A 22,865-nucleotide genomic window follows, 5' to 3' on the forward strand; every position below is an offset into this window, starting at 1 on the left:
CCTGAAGAGAAACCCCTCCAGTGGGGAATTCCCTGGACTCCACTCCTCCCTGCCCAACCGCCGCAGTCACACAGTGACTCTAAACCCACCTGTGGCTGGGGAGATGGAGCTGAACAGGGAGGGCTTCATCAACGCCCCCTGTGCTGTACGCACCAACGGCCCCACCACTAGTCTCCCCACCTCTCCCTCTGGAGAGAACAGCAGCTCTGAATGTCAGGATGGGATCGGGGTTGAGGAGGACACACACAGGCCTTTTCCTAGTGAAGGGAAAGAAGAAGAGGAGGAAAAAGATGAGGAGGGAGAAAAAGGCTCCAGTGACATCGTCGAGCACATATTGAAAGAACTGCAAGGGATCAACAAGATCCAGGAGGAAATATCAGACCTGCGGCATTACCTGACCTCTGTGAGGGGCTCTGTGGACGAGGTCTCCTGCTGTGTGGATGCAGTGCTGAATGAGATAGGGGAGCTCTGCTCCTATGGAGCCTCAGCACCAGGACCCCAGACCCAGCTCTATCCCCAGACCCCTCAGAGGCTCAGCGTCAGACGCGGAAGCCTGGGCAGGCAGAATGCTGTCACAGCCTTCCACAAGAGGGCCACCAGTCCTTTACTGGAGCACCGGCACAAGTCTTGGGACAAAGACCCAGTGATGATGATGCCACCCCAGGGGTCACCTAAGAGATGGAGAGAAAGGTTACCTCCTTTCCAACCCAAACTACCTGACCAGGAGAACTCAGACCACAGCTCAGACGTGCCCTGTTCAGGGCCAGGGTCCAGCCTCTCCAACCTGGAGCAGGGGTATGCCCATGATTGCCCCAGCACCAGCTCCCTGTCCTCTGGCCAAAGCTCCAACACTCTGGACCGGGACACCAGGTACCGCTCTGGTAAGGCCGGGGTGTGGCAGAGCGGTTGGGCATCGGCGGACATGCAGCGTAGTGTGAGTGGAGATGGGGGGTGGAGTGGGGAGAACGGCTGGAGCGAAGAGGACGTCTGCTCCTGTCTGAACAGTGGAGAGGAGGTGGAGGACCACTGTGGAGGACCAGGTGGCTGGGCCAGGTACACCACAGGAGAGACCAGCAGCACCCCAGGCCAGTCCTCCCACAGCAGCTCAGAGCACCTGTCCCTGCTGTTCAGCTGCCACAAAAAATCCCCCTCCAGCTCGTCCAGTGTAGTGGACTGGCGGCCCCCCAGACAGCAGGGCAGCAATGGACACTTGGAGTGTGACTGTCCAGCCAACTGCCCATACTCCCGGAGCTCCGGCTACCACACTGTAGACGCCTACGCTGATGATGTGGGGAGCTGTGGGCCGTCCAGGAGCATGAGTCGCTCTACTGTGCTGCTCACAGACTGTGATGATGGCTACCTGGAGCCGCACTCCTCCTGTGACCACCGTCCGTCCTCATTTGATGCCCTGGACATGGGATCTGCTAGGAGCCTGGACAGGGAGTGGACTGAACAGTCTGTCCCAGGAGACGTTGCAGGAGAGTGGGAGTCGGGGGACCTGCCTAGCCCTGAGCCTGAGAACACCCAGCCCCTCAATGTGGGATTTGATGTGAAGAGCATTGAGAAGGCTGTGCTCAATTTCAGGTCAGCTCTGAAAGGGGCTCTGAGGAAGCTGGAGGGGTCCAGCCTGGAGCATGGTAGAGATGACAGTGAGTCTGAAGCAGCTCCCTCTCCTGTCAGACCCTGCTCCCCTGAACCTCCTGAGGGAGAAATCACTCTGCCAACTGATCACGTCCGCTCTGGGTCTCCACTGGAAGAATACAGTGAGGCCTCAGTGTATGTGGACTGCAGCCCAGCCCAAGAGAACCTGCTGTGCTCCCTACAAGTATCCACAAAGGAAAGTACTCACTCCCCCTGCACCCCTACTGAATATCACTCCATGGAGCATTTAGAGAGCCGAGAAGAGTATCAGACTGATGGAGAACTGTCCAACCCAGATCTGACACCAGACCACAGTCCTCCTGGAGGGGCTGGGCATAGCCCAGGAGAGTCTAACCTCAGCCCAAGGGGGATAGGGTTAAGTCCAATAGGAGAGGACCATGATGGAGCTGATCAGGATGAGTTTTGTGAACAGGATGTTGTCAGCCCTAAGGAACGCCTTGCTAATCTGCAGCGCATCCTAAAAGAAAAGAGACAGGGACGCAAACTCTCCAAATCTTCCCAAGGATCCCAGTCCACTTTCTCTGAGGAGGAGCTCAATCCAGGTAGCTGTGCACTACAGTATTTGCAAGCCCAGCAAAAAATGAGTAATCTAACACTCATATTCCTTATGTACCTAAACTTTGACAGATTTTCTCTGACAGCATTAGCCCATGATTTATACTAATGAATGTAGCATTACACGATTATGATCGATCCTGCCACCTTGGGTTGAAAATTGCCACTATTAATTGCTAGTGTAGTTGATCTGGTTATTTGATGTTCTTTTCTTAGCTATCCATGAACCCTAATGTTTTCTTTTTTTGTGGATTTTTCTTCCTTCCAGATGGCAACAGGGAAGATGACCAGGTTACTCTCATGCATTTTAAATGAGCTCCCTTTTTAGTTATGTTTTGTTGTTTTCATTCACACAGATATATTTAGAGTTTTGATGTGACTGTTGGGTGTTTTCATATCCTATGCATGGTCCCCATGTTTTCCTTTTGTCATACCTTTAGCGGAGGTGTTTAACTGCTTGTAATTTATTATTTATTGTTGAGGTTTGCTCCTAATGAATGCATTTTCAAATGGCTTTACGATTATGTGTTGATTGAATTAAAATAACCTATTATTTCTGTACTTCAAAATGTGAATAGGGTAAAATAATGATGTTCTTGGCAGCATCAGATCAGTAGAAACACTGGTGTGAAGTTGTTTTGTAGAAGCACCAGCTCAGAACTGTTTCAAACGCTGTCAGAACCTCCTAGTACTAGGAGAGGCAGAGGGAGAGGAGCCCTAGAGAGCCCAGCTACCCAACTCTAGCCCCATTCATCTGAGAGGAGGAGGTGCACAGGCGCTGATGAAACACTTTACCTCAGAGGAAGAGAGATGAAATACGTTCTCCCAGTTGTATTTTGAACATCTGCACAACAAAAACAAGTTGTTCCTTGTTTTATTTGCATCTGTATATTGTTAGTGATATCGAACAGAAAACTGGTCATTTAATGTGTTCATCTCTTTCCCCCTCTCGTTTTACAAGCACCTCCCTTTTGCTATTGATTTATATATTTTTCTTCTATTTTCGGCTTTTCAATTTGCCAACAATCATTAGATGCCATGTATGGATCAAATGTGATCCTCTCCTTGTCTTAAGACATTACTTAAAATTATGTTCTGAATGTGTTCTGTTCTGCATGTACCATCCAGAGGTGAAACTCAACCAGCTGTGCGTCTTTCCATTCTCTATCCTCTGTGTGCCTTTTTAACCTATAAGATTAAGTATTTTGCTGTGGTCTAATAGCTGAATCTGAAAACCTAATGTGTTTTAAATCTTGCAGGGACAAGATGATGAACCCAACTCCAGACAAGCTTGGATCAAGCCAGGGTATATGATGACACCCAAGTCATTTCTGTTGATTTAGATTTGCCATGCTTTTTTAATGTGTTGGAAAAACTCATGCATCTGTTTCTGTATGAGTATAAGCATATCATTCTGTTCTGTGTCCACAGCGGTGGAAGTGGTTTGTTTGGGATTGACAGCATGCCAGACCTTCGTAAGAGGAAGCCTATACCCCTGGTCAGCGACGTGGTAAGTTTTGCCTCCCATCCTTGTCACTGCTTAAAATCTCAGTGCTGTTCTATCTGTCAGTACATGTTTTTCTATCCTGTAATACCAGCACAAGAGAAGCATCTAGATAATTAAGGATTACATTTATAATTGCAGTGTTTGCTTAAGTCGATCTGTTAAAAAAAAAGTGATCGCATGAGGAATCACCAAGATATCACCCAATGAGGCACATGTGAAACCAGTCTTATAATCTCTCTCTCCCCCTCTCTTAAACCTTTAATTATCCCCCACAACTTGCTTGAATGCAATCATTTTCCTTGGTCAGGCTATGGTAAGTGGAAATAACCCAATTGCCCGTCCCATTTGTAGTCAGAAATGTAAAGGCAAAACTGTATATCAAGTAGGACAAATTGCACTGCTTGTGCAAACAAATTGTACAGTATGCAGCTGTCCTGCAAGAAATGTGTACTAATGTGCAACAAGGGTTTTATGGTGCAAATAAGTAACCATATATAACCGTGCAACTGCACTGTGGTGTTCCTACTTTATATAATAACTTAAAACAATATGCCCTTCCTCTTATTCGACCTCTCGCCTTAATTCATTCATATGATTGATTTTGTTCTGTTGGGGTTTTATTCTCCACCCTTACATGCTGAACCATGAACATACCATCACTACCAGGGTTTTAACCCAAGCCACCATTGGTAACACACGCACCTGGGTTAAGTGTCTGTTTCTTCGACTGGTCAGTGATGGTTCAGTTCTGCCCATGTTGTCACCTCTTATATGACCTGTGTTGTAACAATCCTTACATGAGTTTCTTCCTTCATCCGCTTTGGTTTGGTTGGGGTGTTAACTTCTTATGGCTGCAATCCAGGTAACGGGATGATATGACAACAGCCAGTGAAAGTGCAGGGCGCCAAATTCAAAACAACAGAAATCTCATAATTAAAATTCCTCAGACATACATGTTTCTTATACCATTTTAAAGGTAATCTTGTTGTTAATCCCACCAAAGTGTCCGATTTCAAATATGCTTTTCAGCGAAAGCACTACAAACGATTATGTTAGGTCAGACCAAACCACAATAAGCACGGCCATTTTTCCAGCGAAAGATAGCAGTCACAAAAAGCATAAATATAGCTAAAATGAATCACTAACCTTTGATGATCTTCATCAGATGACACTCATAGGACTTCATGTTACACAATACATGCATGTTTTGTTTGATAAAGTTCATATTTATATAAAAAAAATCTGAGTTTACATTGGCGCGTTACATTCACTAGTTCCAAAAACATCCAGTGATAGTGCATAGCCACATCGTTTCAACAGAAATACTCATCATAAATGTAGATGATAAAACAAGTTATACACATGGAATTATAGATATACCTCTCCTTAATGCAACCACTGTGTCAGATAAAAAAAATAAAAAAAACTTTACGGAAAAAGCAAACCATGCAATAATCTGAGACGGAGCTCAGAACAAGAGTCAAATTAGCCGCCATGTTGGAGTCAACAGAAACCAGAAATGACATGATAAATATTCCCTTACCTTTGATGATCTTCATCAGAATGCACTCCCAGGAATCCCAGGTCCACAATAAATGCTTGATATGTTCGATAATGTCCGTTATTTATGTCCAATTAGCTACTTTGGTTAGCGCGTTTGGTAAACAATTTCAAAGTCACAAAGCGCGTTCACTAAAACGTGACGAAATGTCCAAAAGTTCCGTAACAGTCAGTAGAAACATGTCAAACGATGTATTGAATCAATCTTTAGAATGTTGTTCAAATAAATCTTGAATAACGTTCCAACCGGAGAATTACATTGACTTCAGATGAGCGATGGAACGGAGCTCCCTCTTATGTGAACGCGCATGGTGAAAAAATGGTCACCTCATGGCAATGGTGACTCATTCCTGTCTCCTTCGGCCCCCCTTCACAGTAGAGTCATCAGACAAAGTTCTATTGACTGTTGACATCTAGTGGAAGCCGTAGTCATCCATATCGCGCTGTAATTTCAATGGGAGCTTGGTTGAAAATCTACCAGCCTCAGAAAAAATCCAAACAGGAAGTGGAACTTCTTAGGTTTTTGCCTGCCATATGAGTTCTGTTATACTCACAGACATAATTCAAACAGTTTTAGAAACTTCAGAGTGTTTTCTATCCAATACTAATAATAATATGCATATATTAGCAACTATGACTGAGGAGCCGGCCATTTACTCTGGGCACCTCTGTGCACCTTTCATCCAAGCTACTCAATACTGCCCCTGCAGCCATAAGAAGTTAAGGCTCTATGGGTCTTGGATTACTCACCTGGGTAGTACACTCCCTGGGTAAAGGGCCTAACAACTCATTTTAAATGTATTCTAACACTTACAATACTACACCAATCTTTGTAATCACTGTTTGGGGTTAGTTGAAGGGTTGTTGGTGTGTTACCATGGCAACTAACACTATTTTCCCCTGTCATCCAAGTCACTGGTCCAGGCCAGGAAGGCTGGAATCACCTCTTCCATGGCCGCACGCTCCTCCGTCAAAGACGAGGAGCTGGTGAGTACATCAAGGGATACATATTACTCTATTGAGATAATCAAGACTCTTTTCAAAAACTCACCAATGTCATAGGAAAAAGTCATATCTCAGTATCCTCACTCTCTGCTCTCTCCTCTCCCCTCTGTAGAAGAACCACGTTTATAAGAAGACCTTACAGGCTCTGATTTACCCCATCTCCTGCACCACGCCCCATAACTTTGAGGTGTGGACGGCCACGACACCCACCTACTGCTATGAGTGTGAGGGGCTGCTGTGGGGCATCGCCCGCCAGGGCATGAGGTGCTCCGAGTGCGGGGTCAAGTGTCACGAGAAGTGCCAGGAGCTGCTGAATGCTGACTGCCTGCAGCGTAAGTACAGCACAGTGGAAGTTGGACTAAGAAGAGGTTTGTTTAAGATCCTTTCGCGATGACTGAGCTTAGTTGCCTAATGCAGGCAATCACATGATTGACAGTGTATGAAACGTAAATGTCCATTTGTAATGGATTTGTACTTTATAATTTTTCTTCTGATTGACAAGGTTGACACTTTTTTCCAGAATTTGTCTACAGAGTTTCTGGCTCTAACTTTCCTGTTAAATTACATTTGCTTCATCTCCATCCCAGAATACAGCTGTCAGTGTTATGTAAAGTACTGTGTAATTATGGTGTACCATCATTGGTTATTATTGATGTTTCAGTGAAGACATAATTATACATCCACCTGATTTCGGACCGGAAAATAAATAGCTTTAAACAACTGGATACATATAAACAGATTTGCTAATTTACATTACAATATTCACACACGGTGCCAAAAAGACAGTCCATTTACTTTAAGTGTGTGGTTTCTGATTTTCTAGGTGCTGCGGAGAAGAGTTCAAAGCATGGGGCTGAGGATCGTACCCAGAACATCATCATGGCCATGAAGGACCGCATGAAGATCAGGGAGAGGAACAAGCCGGAGATCTTTGACGTGATCCGGGATGTGTTTGTCATCGGCAAGGTGATCCACGCTCAGCAGATGAAGACCATCAAACAGAGTGTACTGGACGGAACCTCCAAGTGGTCGGCCAAGATCACCATCACAGGTGCACAGACACAGGGAGTAATGTCTTGGCACTAGTGGTCATGTTCCACAAACTGTTTTGTTCTACTGTAAATAGTCTCTTTCTCTTCCCATCTGACTTTGTCCATGTGTCTCTCTTGATATCAACCTGCCTCCTGTCCCACGTCATCTGCCTGTCTGCAGTGCTGTGTGCCCAGGGACTGCAGGCCAAAGATAAGACGGGTTCCAGCGACCCCTATGTCACGGTCCAGGTGGGCAAGACCAAGAAGAGGACCAAGACCATCTATGGTAACCTCAACCCTGTCTGGGAGGAGAACTTCCACTTGTGAGTCTATTTAACCTGGCCCTGTTAATGTCTGGGATCTTGTGTGTAGTCTGTAGTATTCTCTTGTAAAACTGTGGGTTCCTATGCGTAGTAAAGTGGGTCCCTGTGTGTAGTGAAGTGGGTCCCTGTGTGTAGTGAAGTGGGTCCCTGTGTGTAGTGAAGTGGGTCCCTGTGTGTAGTGAAGTGGGTCCCTGTGTGTAGTGAAGTGGGTCCCTGTGTGTAGTAAAGTGGGTCCCTGTGTGTAGTAAAGTTGGTTTCTATGCGTATTAAAGTGGGTACCTAAGTGTGTTTCTATGTGTAAGCAGGCCATGGCATGACTAAGCCTCAGGCTGTCTAGGTTTCCTCACCCAAAGGCGTGTGTGGTCTTAAGAACCCACTTCCTAATTGTCACACGCTGTCTGGAGCCTTCTGACATTGTCAGACACTTATTTATTCAGGGTAGTGGTACACATGGGTAATTAACTCTATCCTCGTTTGCCTTAAATGGCATTAGGCTCAACCAAGTTCAGTTGAATTATCGAAGAATGAACTGCAATGTGTACATAAAAGCAATGTAATTACCATGCATATCTTTTCTTGGTATCAAATCTTCACATTTACACTATCTTACAATTTTTTTCCCCCCAGCGAGTGTCATAACTCGTCGGACCGTATCAAGGTGCGTGTGTGGGACGAGGATGATGACATCAAGTCCCGGGTGAAACAGCGTCTGAAGAGAGAGTCAGATGACTTCCTGGGTCAGAGCATCATCGAGGTCCGCACGCTCAGCGGAGAGATGGACGTCTGGTACAACCTGGGTACGTCACAAGTCCTCTCTATTCTACAGTATATTGTGTGCTGTATGTGAGAGGAAGGTTCCTGCCTGTGTTGGAGACCCATGATTATTATGTTAAGTAAAGGTAAAGATGAGTCGTTGGGGCACTACACCACATCACAACCCTGAGACACAGTAGTCGGGACACAATGGACATGTTTTTATTTGGAACTGTTGATTCAAAGGAAACTTCCATTCTTTTCGAGCCCTGAATGCTGATTGTCTGACAGCCGTGGGTATATCAGACCATATACCACGAGTATGATGAAATATTTATTTTTGCTGCTTTAATTATGTTGGTAACCATTTTATATTAGCAATACAGCACCTCTGGGGTTGTCGTATATGGCCAATATATCCAGGCACTCCGTTTTGCATCGTACATAATAACAGCCCTTAGCTGTGGTATATTGGCCATATACCACACCTCCTCAGTCCTTATTGCTTAAATAATCCCACCTTCATGTAATCTCTGAAGCCAAGCAATCAATCAATCAATCAAATGTATTTATAAAGCCCTTTTTACATCAGCTGATGTCACAAAGTGCTATACAGAAACCCAGCATAAAACCGCAAACAGCAAGCATTGCAGATGTAGAAGCACTGTAGCAAGGAGAACTCCCTAGAAAGGCGGGAACCTAGAGAAACCTAGAGAGGAACCAGGCTCTGAGGGGTGGCCAGTCCTCTTCTGGCTGTTCCGAGTAGAGATTATAAGAGTACATAGCAATTAAGGCCAGATTGTTCTTCAAGTTCATAGATGACCAGCAGGGTCAAATAATAATCACAGTGGTTGTAAAGGCCATTCAAATGTTCCAGTAGCAGGCTAACTGAGGCTGTGGAATAGGGAAGTCTCTGTTCTTTATAGCCAGGGCAGTGCCGGTCTCTCCTCCTATATAACCTGACATAGCATCCCTCTCCCTTTCACAGCCTCTCCTCAGTCCTCACATGCCTCCTCATTGTGTCCGAGAGGCTATTTTTTGTGTGTGTGGGTCTTTGTCGGGATCCACTTGTAAGTGCTTTGATTCAGCAGTCAATTTGAAGGAATATTCCCTTCTACTGATCTGATGGGGCTGGAGAGTCAAACGTTTGAGATTATCAAAAGGAGGCAGGTTATGTTTTCTTTTTTGTTGTTTTTTTCATACTGGAATCGTCATTTCTTCAGTTCTCATAAATCCACTCTTCGAAGTTTCGCCGAATGCATATTCTGTTAGCTTCCTCCTTGCATCTGCCAACCCCCCCCTTAAATGTTTTTTTTTATCATACTCTATCATTAGTTTACTCTCTAGGAGGGCTGAAATCAACCCTTTAAACTAACAGATTGTTAGTTGCTGCACAGTGTTTTGTCTTAATGGACTATCTGTCAAAGGGCTAGTTAATGATGGGTAGAAAGTCTAGGAAGAAGACATCTTACAGTAACAAAGTGAGTTAGCTAGCATCATAGCGCATCTGCCTCTCTCATGTCACCAGCTCTGTTCTAAATCCCAGCCCTCTTCTGTAGTCCAGTCTGTGTTGTGCTTGTACCTCATTACCCACTTCTCCCTTGACCAGCAGCACCATTTTTCTCCCCAAATTACCCAGGCGAGGACTGGCCCAAAGGCTCCTACTTGCACTGGATGAAAATATTGGCTGTCCCCACAATGGTCTTTACTTTCCCCTGGGCTTACTCTCACTTGTGCTTCCTCTGTAGAATATGCCCTCTCTTTCTTCCTTTGTCCACATGGCTACTTTCTTCATCTGTTTTTTTCTTGCTTTTCTATCCCTTTTGGAATGGGATGGTTAGTGACTCAGGAGGAGGGTGGCATGTTTAAAAAGCTCTTTAATAGAGAAGACTCCAAGGTCTAGCGCCAAACACTTTCCAAAAGTTAATTGTTTCATTGCCCTTGGTGCGTTTCTCTTCCTCCTCATAATGATAGTCAACCTTTTAGGGATGCATCACAGTCTGTCATGGACTTCGTATCTCTGCAGATGAGATTCACCACACCAGTAACTCATGGGTGTTTGTGTGTTTGCATGTGTGTGTGATTAACTGTGCTGTTCTGAAGCTGCAGGCCTCTTTTGCCTACTTGACTTTTTAAAAAGGACCACCATGATACTGAAACAAGCCTTCAAAGGTCTTGAATGTTAGTGGTTGTGAAGTGTGTTAGCCCTATGAAAAGGGAAAATGTATGTACATTTCCCTAGATTATCTGAAACATACATTTTAGCTAAGGTTTCTCATTGAATGTGTTCGATACTACACAGTAAAAGAAGAGATTGAAATCACCCACTGTCCCCCTCTCTCTCACCTCCCCTCCATCCTCTCAGGGGAGAGATCCTCCTTGATTATTATGTAGCACACTCCAGGAAGTCGACCACTCCGACGACACGTACAAATTAGCCTAATAATGTGGCTGTCAAGGGAAATAGCCGGGTTGAGCTGCCAAACACGGCACTTCCAGAATAAGACCGGCTGTGAAGCATTTATTTGGGCATTAATATGGAGTTGGTCCCCTCTTTGCTGCTATTCGACTCTTCTGGGAAGGCTTTCCACTAGATGTTGGATCAGCCACAAGAGCATTAGTGAGGTTGGGCACTGATGTTGGGCACTGATGTTGGGCAATAAGGCCTGGCTCACAGTTGGCGTTCCAATTCATCCCAAAGATGTTCGATGGGGTTGAGGTCAGGGTTCTGTGCAGGCCAGTCAAGTTCTTCCACACTGATCTCGACAAACCATTTCTGTATGGACCTCGTGTGGGCATTGTCTTGCTGAAACAGAAAAGTGCCTTCCCCAAACTGTTGCCACAAAGTTGGACGCACAGAATCGTCTAGAATGTCATTGTATGCTGTAGCGTTAAGATTTCCCTTCACTGGAACTGAGGGGCCTAGCCTGAACCATGAAAAACAGCCCCAGACCATTATTCCTCCTCCACCTAACATTACAGTTGGCACTATGCATTGGGGCAGGTAGTGTTCTCCTGGCATCCACCAAACCCAGATTCGTCTGTCAGACTGCCAGATGGTGAAACGTGATTCATCACTCCAGAGAACGCATTTCCACTGCTCCAGAGTCCAATGGCAGCGAGCTTTACACCACTCCAGCCGACGCTTGGCATTGCACATAGTGATCTTAGGCTTGTATGCGGCTGCTCGGCCATGGAAACCCATTTCATGAAGCCCCAGACGAACAGTTCTTGTGCTGGCGTTGCTTCCAGAGGCAGTTTGGAACTCGGTAGTGAGTGTTGCAACGGAGGACAGACAATTTTTACGCGCTTCAAGCACTCGCTGGTCATGTTCTGTGAGTTTGTGTGGCCTACCACTTTGGCTGAGCCGTTGTTGCTTCTAGACGTTTCCACTTCACAATAACATCACTTACAGTTGACCGGGGCAGCTCTAGCAGGGCAGAAATTTGACAAACTGACTTGTTGGAAAGGTGGCATCCTATGACAGTGCCAAGTTGAAAGTCACTGAGCTCTTCAGTAAGGCCATTTTACTGCCAGATTTTTCTATACCTATCAGCAACCGGTGTGACTGAAAGGGGTGTCCACATACTTTTATTTATATATATAAATAACACCTACTCATTCCAGGATTTTTCTTTATTTGTACTATTTTCTACATTGTAGAATAATAGTGAAGACATCAACACGATGACATAACACATATGGAATCATGTAGTAACAAAAAGTGTTAAACAAATCAAAATATATTTTATATTTGAGATTCTTCAAAGTATCCACCCTTTGCCTTGATGACAGCTTTGCACACTCTTGGCATTCTCTCACCCAGCATCATGAGGTAGTCACCTGGAATGCATTTCAATTAACAGGTGTGCTTTGTTAAGTTAAGTGTGGAATCTTTTTCCTTCCTAATGCGTTTGAGCCAATCAGTTGTGTTGTGGCAAGGTACTGTAGGGGTGGTATACAGAAGATAGCCCTATTTGTTCAAATCCATATTATGGAAAGAACAGCTCAAATTAGCAAAGGGAAATGACAGTCCATCATTAATTTAAGACTTGAAGGTCAACCAATCCGGAAAACTTCAAGAACGCTGAAAGTTTCTTCAAGTGCAGTCACAAAAACCCTCAAGTGCTGTGATGAAACTGGCTCTCATGAGGACCGCCACAGGAAAGGAAGACCCAGAGTTAACTCTGCTGCAGAGGATAAGTTCATCAGAGTTACCACCCTCAGAAACTGCAGCCCAAATAAATGCTTCACAGAGTCCAATTGAGATGGTTTGGGATGAGTCGAATGGCAGAGAGAAGGAAAAGCAGCCAACAAGTGCTTAGCATATGTGGGAACTCCTTCAAGACTGTTGGAAAAGCATTCCTCATGAAGCTGGTTGAGAGAATGCCAAGCTGTCATCAAAGCAAAGGGTGGCTACTTTGAAGTATCTAAAATATATATATTTTTACTACATGATTCCATATGTATTATTTCATAGTTTTGATGTCTTCACTATTATTCTACAATGTAGAAAATAGTACAAATAAAGAAAAACCGTTGAATGAGTAGGTGTCCACATTTTTTATTGTGTGTGTGTGTATGTATATGCGTGTATATATCTATATCTATCTGTGTGTATATGTATGGAGATGTGTATATCTCTCTATCTATATATATCTATCTGTGTGTATATGTATGGATATGTGTATATCTCTATCTATATGTATATGTGTGTGCGTCTGTAATTAGAGTTAGATTAGCAGACCTGGTTAGTGTGCCATATCTAGATTGAAGTAATTGATTCACTGACGTGTGTGTGCGTGCCTATTGTTACAGAGAAGAGGACAGACAAGTCAGCCGTGTCTGGGGCCATCCGTCTCCAGATCAGCGTGGAGATCAAGGGAGAGGAGAAAGTAGCTCCCTACCACGTCCAGTACACCTGTCTACACGAGGTACAACACTCAGTACATATCTGTTCATACAGTATGATTACTGCAGACATCACTAGTCCTAAACCAGCCCTAAAAGCACAGCTACTTGTGGGTCTCTATATCACACTGACATTGTGTCTGTCTGCCTTCTAGAACCTGTTCCACCACTCAACAGACATTCTGGGCCAGGGGGTAGTGAGGATCCCCGACGCTAAAGGAGACGATGCCTGGAAGGTGTACTTTGACGAGGTGTCCCAGGAGATAGTGGATGAGTTCGCCATGCGCTACGGGATCGAGTCCATCTACCAGGCCATGACGTGAGTCAGAGGGAGCAGACCACTCTCTCGTGCACTGTCTCTCTCGCACACTCTCCATCTTGCTCTCTGTCCGTCTCCCCTTCTCCCCCCTCTCTCTAATATGAAATAACCGTTTGGTGCTGTTGTCATACCCTGGCGGCCTCCAAATGAAGGAAAGTCAATTATAAATGGTCTTAGAGTGGATCTGTCTCCATGAGGTGCCATTCTCCATACAGATGCCTGTTAACCGGGTCCATCACTCACATAAACCACACTCAGGTGGCCATCCCTCAGCTAGAATGGGGCAGGGGCTTGATGGGAGAAATGAAACAGCCGTCCCGCATAGGGAGCATTCATTCGGTGTATGCCTGATCCCAGGGAGGGTGCTAGGTAGCTAAACATAGACCTACTCTTGTGCAGTGTTGTTATAACATGCATAACGTCCCAGAATATTCTCTACTGTAGATTATTTTGTCCCACAATGAAAGAACATGTCCATCTTGTGTAAATTGGTTCAAATTACATAAACAAATTGATTGCATTATTAACATTTTGACCTGAACATTACATCAGTCATTATGATTTGTGTACAAGAGACATAATAAATACATGAATGAATAGAATCCATCAACATACAGCATCATGTCCCATTGAGCTGCTGTCTCTGAGCCCTCCCTGACAGTAGTGCCCTCTGCTGGTGTGTTTAGAAACTTTGCCTGCCTCTCCTCTAAGTACATGTGTCCTGGTGTTCCCGCTGTGATGAGCACCCTGCTCGCCAACATCAATGCCTTCTACGCCCACACAACCGCTTCCACCAACGTCTCCGCCTCTGACCGCTTTTCCGCCTCCAACTTTGGAGTGAGTATGGCCTGACTGACACCCCTCTCCACAAGTACACCATCTTGGCTTCTACCCTGTTTTATAACACAGGATGCCTCTGAATGCATGTTTTTGTTTCCCCATCTCTCTATCATGTACAAATGTCTCTATCCTCTACAGGTCCAGATTATAGGCTCTGTTTTTACTTCTATTTTTCTTATTTTCTCTCCAACAGAAAGAGCGCTTTGTCAAGCTCTTGGATCAACTCCACAACTCCTTACGCATTGACCTCTCCACATATAGGGTGAGTTACACGTATTTTACCTGAACCTCAAAATGCACTTGTTGGTTGAACTACATCTTCCCCTTTTTATCTCTGTGTTCCTAATGGTCCCCTTTTCTTCTCATCCAGAACAACTTTCCTGCGAGCAGTAAGGACCGTCTCCAAGACCTCAAGTCCACTGTAGACCTCCTGACTAGCATCACCTTCTTCAGGATGAAGGTAGGCTTACACCAGGGCTCAGAAGGAAATGAAACACACAGACTCAGGGTTCGGTTCTCAGTATAAAACAATCCAGATGTACTCCTATCTCTGGTAGAACAGATAGCTCTGTTATCTTCCTTAACACACTGATTACAGATATCTGTACTATGACAGTAACTCCCCACCTAAAATAATGACTGTTGATAGTGCTATGCAAGCCCTCTTTCTCTCTCTCGCTCTCCCTGAAATGCTCACCATCTCCCTCTGGTGTCCAGGTCCAGGAACTGCAGAGTCCCCCCAGAGCCAGTCAGGTGGTGAGGGACTGTGTCAAGGCCTGTCTCAACTCCACCTACGACTACATCTTCAACAACTGCCAGGAGCTGTACAGCCGCCAGTACCAGCTGCTGGACACAGTGAGTCACTCAGACCCACTCAGGTTCTACTCACTTTCTACTGCAGTGGCATGTATGTGATATCAACAGAGGTATATTTTCTGGGCGAGAACCACATTTATGTCATGCTTAGAGAGGATCTCATGTTAAATAATGTTGAAGTAATATGGCTACAGGTTCATCTGCCTCACCTAAAGCCCATGCTGGAGGGAAGCTGCTATAGACCACCAAGTGCTAACAGTCAGTATCTGGATAACGTGTGAAATGCTTGATAATGTATGTGATATCAACAGACGGGTATATTTTCTGCGAGATTTAAATATTGACTGGCTTTCATCAAGCTGCCCACTCAAGAAAAAGCTTTAGGTTATCAGTCAACCTACCAGGGTAGTTACAAACGGCACAGGAATTGCTTTAAAGCAGTATCCAAATCCATCGGAAGTAGTGATCACAATAGTAGCCATATCTAGGAAAACAAAAATTCCAAATGCTGGGCCAAATATAGTGTATAAGAGGTCATACAATACGTTTTGTAGTGATTCCTATATTGTAATATTTGTTGGTCTGTGGTGTGTAAGGAGGAGCAGCCAGATGCTGCATTTGACAAATGTATAAAATGTCTTATTCCAGTTACTAATAAGCATGCACGCATTAAGAAGGTGACTGTAAACACTGTTAAATCCCTGTGGATTGTTGAGGAATTGAAGGACATTCAACAAGCACAGCACTTACACAAATTACTGATGATTGGCTGAGAGAAATGTATTATAAAAGATGCTGTTTTGTTGGACTTCAGTGTGGCTTTTGACATTATCGATCATAGTCTGCTGATGGAAAAACATATGTGTTATGGCTTTACACCCCCTGCTATATTGTGGATAAAGAGTTACCTGTCTAACAGAACACAGAGGGTGTTCTTTAATGGAAGCCTCTCCAACATAATCCAGGGAGAATCAGGAATTCCCCAGGGCAACGGTCTAGGCCCCTTACTTTTTTCAGTCTTTACTCATGACATGCCACTGGCTTTGAGTATGCGAATGACTCAACACTATACACGTCAGCTACTACAGCGAGTGAAATCACTGCAACACTTGACAAAGAGCTGCAGTTAGTTTCAGAATGGTTGGCAAGGAATAAGTTAGTTCTAAATATTTCAAAAATTAAAAGCATTGTATTTGGGACAAATCATTCCCTTAACCCTAAACCTCAACTAAATATTGTAATACATAATGTGGAAATTGAGCAAGTTGAGGTGATAGTCAACTGTCATGGTCAAAACATAATGATAAAACAGTAGCTAAGATGGGGAGAAGTCTGTCCATAATAAAGCATTGCTCTGCCTTTTTAACAACACTATCATCAAGGAAGGTGCTACAGGTCCTAGTATTGTCGCACCTGGACCACTGTTCAGTCGTGTGGTCAGGTGCCACAAAGAGCACGGCTGGCCCTTAAATGTACAGTTGAAGTCGGAATTTTACATGCACCTTAGCCAAATTCATTTAAATTCAGTTTTTCACAATTCCTGACATTTAATCCTAGTAAAAATTCCCTGTCTTAGGTCAGTTAGGATCACCACTTTATTTTAAGAATGTGAAATGTCAGAATATTAGTAGAGAGAGTGATTTATTTCAGCTTTAATTTCTTTCTTCACATTCCCAGTGGGTCAGAAGTTTACATACACTCAATTAGTATTTGGTAGCATTCCCTTTAAATTGTTTAACTTAGGTCAAACATTTCGGGTAGACTTCCACAAGCTTCCCACATTAAGTTGGGTGAATTTTGGCCCTTTCCTCCTGACAGAGCTGGTGTAATGGAGTCAGGTTTCTAGGCCTCCTTGCTCGCACACGCTTTTTCGGTTCTGCACATACATTTTCAATAGGATCGAGGTCAGGGCTTTGTGATGGCCACTCCAATACCACTCTAATACCTACTTTGCTGTCCTTAAGCCATTTTGCCACAACTTTGGAAGTATGCTTGGGGTTATTGTCCATTTGGAAGACCCATTTGCGACCAAGCTTTAACTTCCTGACTGATGTGTTAAGATGTTGCTTCAATATATCCACATCATTTTCCTCCTCATGATGCCATTAATTTGTGAAGTGCACCAGTCCCTCCTGCAGCAAAACAACATGATGCTGCCACCCCCGTGCTTCACGGTTGGGATGGTGTTCTTCGGCTTGCAAGCCTCCATCTTTTTCCTCCAAACATAACGATGGTCATTATGGCCAAACAGTTCTATTTTTGTTTCATCAGACCAGAGGACATTTCTCCAAAAAGTACGATCTTTGTCCCCATGTGCAGTTGCAAACCGTAGTCTGGCTTTTTTATGGTGGTTTTGGAGCAGTGGCTTCTTCCTTGCTGAGCGGCCTTTCAGGTTATGTCGATATAGGACTCGTTTTACTGTGGATATTAGATACTTTTGTACCTGTTTCCTCCAGCATCTTCACAAGGTCATTTGCTGTTGTTCTGGGATTTATTTGCACTTTTTGCACCAAAGTACGTTCATCTCTAGGAGACGGAACGCGTCTCCTTCCTGAGCGGTATGACGGCTGCGTGGTCCCATGATGTTTATACTTGCGTACTATTGTTTGTACAGATGAACGTGGTACCTTCAGGCGTTTGGAAATTGCTCACAAGGATGAACCAGACTTGTGGAGATCTACAAAAAAAAAAATCTTGAGGGCTTGGCTGATTTCTTTTGATTTTCTCATGATGTCAAGCAAAGAGGCACTGAGTTTGATTGTAGGCCTTGAAATGCATCTTCAATTGACTCAAATTATGTCAATTAGCCTATCGGAAGCTTCTAAAGCCATGACATCATTTTCTGGAATTTTCCAAGCTGTTTAAAGGCACAGTCAACTTAGTGTATGTAAACTTCTGAACAACTGGAATTGTGACACTGTGAATAATAAGTGAAATAATCTGTCTGTAAACAATTGTTGGAAAAATTACTTGTCATGCACAAAGTAGATGTCCTAACCGACTTGCCAAAACCTATAGTTTGTTGACAAGAAATTTGTGGAGTGATTTGAAAGACGAGTTTTAATGACTCCAACCTAAGTGTATGTAAACTTCCCACTTCAACTGTACACAGAGAGCTAACATTAGTAATATGCATGGTTCAAAGTGAGGACACCCATGCATACCCCACAAGACATGCCACCAAAGGTCTCTTCACAATCCCGAAGTCCAGAACAGACTATGGGAGGCACACAGTACTACATAGAGCCATGACTACATTGGACTCTATTCCACATCAAGTAACTGATGCAAGAAGTAGAATCAGAATTTTAAATAATAATGATAGAAATACACCTTATGGAACAGCGGGACTGTGAAGAGACACACACACACACACACACAGGCACATACACATGATAAGACATGCACTCTACACACACGTACACATGGATTTTGTATTGTGGATATGTGATAGTAGAGTAGTGGCCTGAGGGCACACACTTAATATGTTGTGAAAGTGTTATGAAATGTAAAGAAATGTAATATTTTAAGTTTTATATAACTGTCTTAATGTTGCTGGACCTCAGGAAGAGTAGCTGCTGTCTTGGCAGCAGCTAATGGGGATCCTTAATAAATACAAATACACTAACGGACTTAATGCAGGTTATTCATATGACAAGGGATATTGCTTTAATCCAGCGGTGTTGTGTTTCATGCAGTGTTTTGTCTGACTGGGAGTGTGGTTATGGTTGTGTTCTGGCCCAGAACAAGCTGTGTTAGTTTGACTGTGTGGTTGTTTTCTTGTCCAGCACAAAGAGGATCTTCCCCTGGAGGAGCAGGGCCCCAGCATCAAGAACCTGGACTTCTGGCCCAAACTGATCACCCTCATCGTCTCCATCGTAGAGGAGGACAGGAACTCCTACACACCCGTCCTCAGCCAGTTAGTATTAAATTAGTATTACTTAACTAATGTACTAATGATTTCTGTTTTAATGTTCTATTTCCAGTATCTAATGCTGCTCTGTGCCATTTCTCCTCCAGGTTCCCTCAGGAGCTGAATGTGGGGAAGGTGTGTGCTGAGGTCATGTGGATGCTGTTCTCCCAGGACATGAAGTATGCCATGGAGGGTGAGTCTCCACAGATTCCCTCTCAGGAGCCATGCAGACATGTCCCCTATCTGGGTCATTTTGGGGTCAAGGTCTTAAACCACTGCTACTATATCCTAGACTTACTTGGCCCTACCTGGGCCCTTTGTCTGGGTGTGTTTGCGTATGTTGTAGCTATATGGTGAAAGAATGAGCCCAAGAGGATACCTGTGGATTGTACTGTAGACCCTAAGCAACAGTAAAAGGAAAATACATCTCCCCAGTCTCTGCCGGCTCCACCCGCTGTCTGTGGCTCTTTCTCTGTCTTAGCCTTGTCTGTCTTTTCTTCTTTGTCTGTCTTTCAGTAATGGATAATGTTGATCATTACCAGTGGCTTCAGGGTAAGACTGACTAGTGAGACGATAGAGTAGACCCTCTTATTATGCTATGCTACAGTAGGTGACAGTTTTCTCTTAGCCATTAGTAATCATGTATTTTAGTGTTGATTATAATTTGACTTCTACCACAGCACTACTGTGTGAATCTGACCAAAAATTTGCAGTTAGCAGTTGATGTTAGTCTTTAAAAACACAGACTCCAAAGCAAATCAGGGTGCGGAAAATAGGTTTATTCAAATAGGACAAATCATGCTTGGAAGTAGATGATCATTCTCCCCTGTCCTCATTGATGCTCTCCTGAGACTCTCTCCTGTGGTTCTTTCCTGTGATTATCTCCCCAGAACAAAGGGACAGGATCTAGTTTTATAACCCTGCCCTAGCCTGTGGTGACCAATTAGAAGTCCTTGCAGTACAGCTGGGCCAATGGCCAAATATTGAGTATCCTATTTCAGGCTCACCGTATAGACAAATTCCTCCCATGTCTCTGACCTACTGATAAATAATTCCCTATTACAGAAAAAACACTTTCCATTGATCGTTAATTCTATTGGCTTTATTCATAGTCTGGCAAGCCATTTGTATTCTTCAGTTCTGTATGGCTCATCTCCATTCTATCCTCTCCATCTTTTCACTTCCATCTTGCTATATTTCTTTCTATTTGTGTTGCCTTGTCCTTCTTTCATTTCCTTCCTTCGTCCGTGCTCATTTTTCTGTATTCTAGCCACATCTGAATTCCACTGTCTTTGGGCAGATGTTTTATGCTGGTAAGAGCATAAACCCCACCCCATCACTCCCCCTGTCCTGTTTTCCTCCCAGAACCCCACAATCCCGACAGTTAGATCTGTTTTTCCAGGGAAAACTGTCATTTCCAATGGAGATGCAAAGTTAATTCTCTAGGTTTCTTTCACTGTGGTAAAGAGAAGGGATCACTGCCGCTACCTCACTTTCCAACCAAGATGTATGAATTGAGGAGCAAACTGAAGAGAGGAAATTCAGCAACACTTGGAGGACAATTCAATAAAACACATTTTTTAAATCTACCTAGGTTCTACTTTTAGTGATAAAGACACACTTTTATTTAATTCAATTGTCCTCAGTGTTGATGAATCTCCTCCACTTTTTTCACTGTGGTCAGAGTTCCTGACTATGTTTTACATATTCCGCCTGTTCTCTCATTTCATTGCTGAGGTTAGAGAATAATGTTTAATGCTTAGAGAAGAATAGGGAGCAAGCTACACTGAAGCTGAGTATGGAGAGAGTAATGAGGGTATGAGGGATAAAGAGAGCTGTATCCCAGGGGAGGATGGAGGAGTTCTGGGGATGTGTGATACAGTAGAGCCCCATGCGGTGCAGAGCAAGAGAGTGATATGTGCTGGGTGTGAAAGCTGCTTATGTCTTCCAGGACCTCTCTATAACTCCTCTCCCCACAGGTGGACTGTAGATCTCTAAGTAGTATCTCCACTTCCCTCTGTCCACATGAAAATGTTCACACTCTCTTAATGACAGATCTCTCAGCGATTACAGCTGTGTCTTTCTGGTAAGTCTCTAAGAGCTTTGCTCACCTGGACCGTACAATATCTGCATATTATTCTTTTAAAAATTCTTCAAGCTCTGTCAAGTTGGTTGTTGATCATTGGTAGACAGCCATTTTCAGGTCTTCCCATCGATTTTCAAGTCGATTTATGCCAAGTTATAACTGTAACTAGGCCACTCAGGAACATTCAAGGTCGTCTTGGTAAGCAACTCCAGTGTATATTAGACCTTGTGTTTTAGGTTATTGTCCTGCTGAAAGGAGAATTTGTCTCCCAGTGTCTGTTGCAAAGAAGACTGAACCAGGTTTTCCTCTAGGATTTTGAATGTGCTTAGCTCTATTCTGTTACTTCTTATAAAAGAAAACTCCTTAGTCCTTGCAGATAACAAGCATACCCATAACATGATGCAGCCACCACCATGCTTAAAAATATGAAGTTGTACTCTGTGATGTATTGGATTTGCCACAAACATAACACTTTGTATTTGTATACATAAAGTTCATTTCTTTGCATATTGTTTTGCAGTTTTACTTTAGTGCCTGATTGCAAACAGGATGCATCCTTTTCACTCTGTCATTTAGGTTAGTGTTGTGGAGTAACTACGATGTTGTTGAGCATTCCTCAGTTTTCTCCTATCACAGCCATTCAACTCTGTTACTGTTTTAATGTCACCATTGGCCTCATGGTGAAATCCCTGAGCGATTTTCTTCCTCTCCAGCAGCTGAGTTAGGAAGAATACCTGTATCTTTGTAGTGACTGGGTCTATTGATACACCATCCAAAGTGTAATGAATAACTTCACCATGCTCAAAGGGATATTCAGTGTCTGCTTTTTTTTTACCCATCTACCAATAGGTGCCCTTTGCGAGGCATTGGAACACTTCCCTGGTCTTTGTGGTTGAATCTGTGTTTGGTTCCTCAGTCGAGCAGTGAATTTCATACAGATAATTGTATGTGTGGGGTACAGAGATGGGGTTGTCATTCAAAAATCATGTTAAACACTATTATTGCACACAGAGTGAGTCCATGCAACTTTTTATGTGATTTGTTAAGCACATTTTTACTCCTGAACTTATTTAGGCTTGCCATAACAAAGGGGTTGAGTACTTATTGACTCAAGACATTTCAGCCTTTCATTTTTTATTAATTTGTAGAAATGTGTAATAGCATAATTCCACATTGACATTATGGGATATTGTGTGTAGGCCAGTGAAACTAAATCTCAATTTCATCCATTTAAAATTGAGGCTATAACACAACAACATTTTGAAAAAGTCAAGGAGTGTGAATACTTTCTGAAGGCACTGTACATGGGTGCATATTTATGCACACTTGTACACACTCAGACATGCGCAAACACACACACACACACTTAGAGAGACACGAACTCACACTGGTGTGTTTGTTGCCACAGAGCATGAGAAACACCGGCTGTGTAAGAGTGCTGACTACATGAACCTGCACTTCAAGGTCAAGTGGCTGTACAACGAGTATGTGAAGGACCTGCCAAACTTCAATAGGGTTGTCCCCGACTATCCATCGTGAGTTAACCATTACTTTTCTAAACTTAACAGAAATGTCTAAAAATAG

At 43.7% G+C, this 22,865-nt stretch overlaps 1 protein-coding gene across 1 annotated transcript in view; it reads left to right on the forward strand.

Moving 5' to 3' along the window:
• Positions 1-22,865, forward strand: part of LOC120021294 (protein unc-13 homolog B-like) — a 111,824-nt gene that overhangs the window by 67,136 nt on the left and 21,823 nt on the right. Inside the window, exons 11-26 of the mRNA XM_038964991.1 lie at positions 3,477-3,523; positions 3,649-3,727; positions 6,197-6,271; positions 6,402-6,621; positions 7,113-7,340; positions 7,502-7,643; positions 8,271-8,440; positions 13,215-13,330; positions 13,463-13,626; positions 14,313-14,463; positions 14,660-14,728; positions 14,837-14,926; positions 15,184-15,321; positions 19,071-19,201; positions 19,303-19,388; positions 22,690-22,816. Of these exons, the coding sequence (XP_038820919.1) occupies positions 3,477-3,523; positions 3,649-3,727; positions 6,197-6,271; positions 6,402-6,621; positions 7,113-7,340; positions 7,502-7,643; positions 8,271-8,440; positions 13,215-13,330; positions 13,463-13,626; positions 14,313-14,463; positions 14,660-14,728; positions 14,837-14,926; positions 15,184-15,321; positions 19,071-19,201; positions 19,303-19,388; positions 22,690-22,816 (2,033 nt within the window). The remainder of the gene's footprint in view (positions 1-3,476; positions 3,524-3,648; positions 3,728-6,196; positions 6,272-6,401; positions 6,622-7,112; positions 7,341-7,501; positions 7,644-8,270; positions 8,441-13,214; positions 13,331-13,462; positions 13,627-14,312; positions 14,464-14,659; positions 14,729-14,836; positions 14,927-15,183; positions 15,322-19,070; positions 19,202-19,302; positions 19,389-22,689; positions 22,817-22,865) is intronic.

Source organism: Salvelinus namaycush, chromosome 26 (genome assembly GCF_016432855.1).
Source record: "Salvelinus namaycush isolate Seneca chromosome 26, SaNama_1.0, whole genome shotgun sequence".
NCBI lineage: Eukaryota > Metazoa > Chordata > Actinopteri > Salmoniformes > Salmonidae > Salvelinus > Salvelinus namaycush.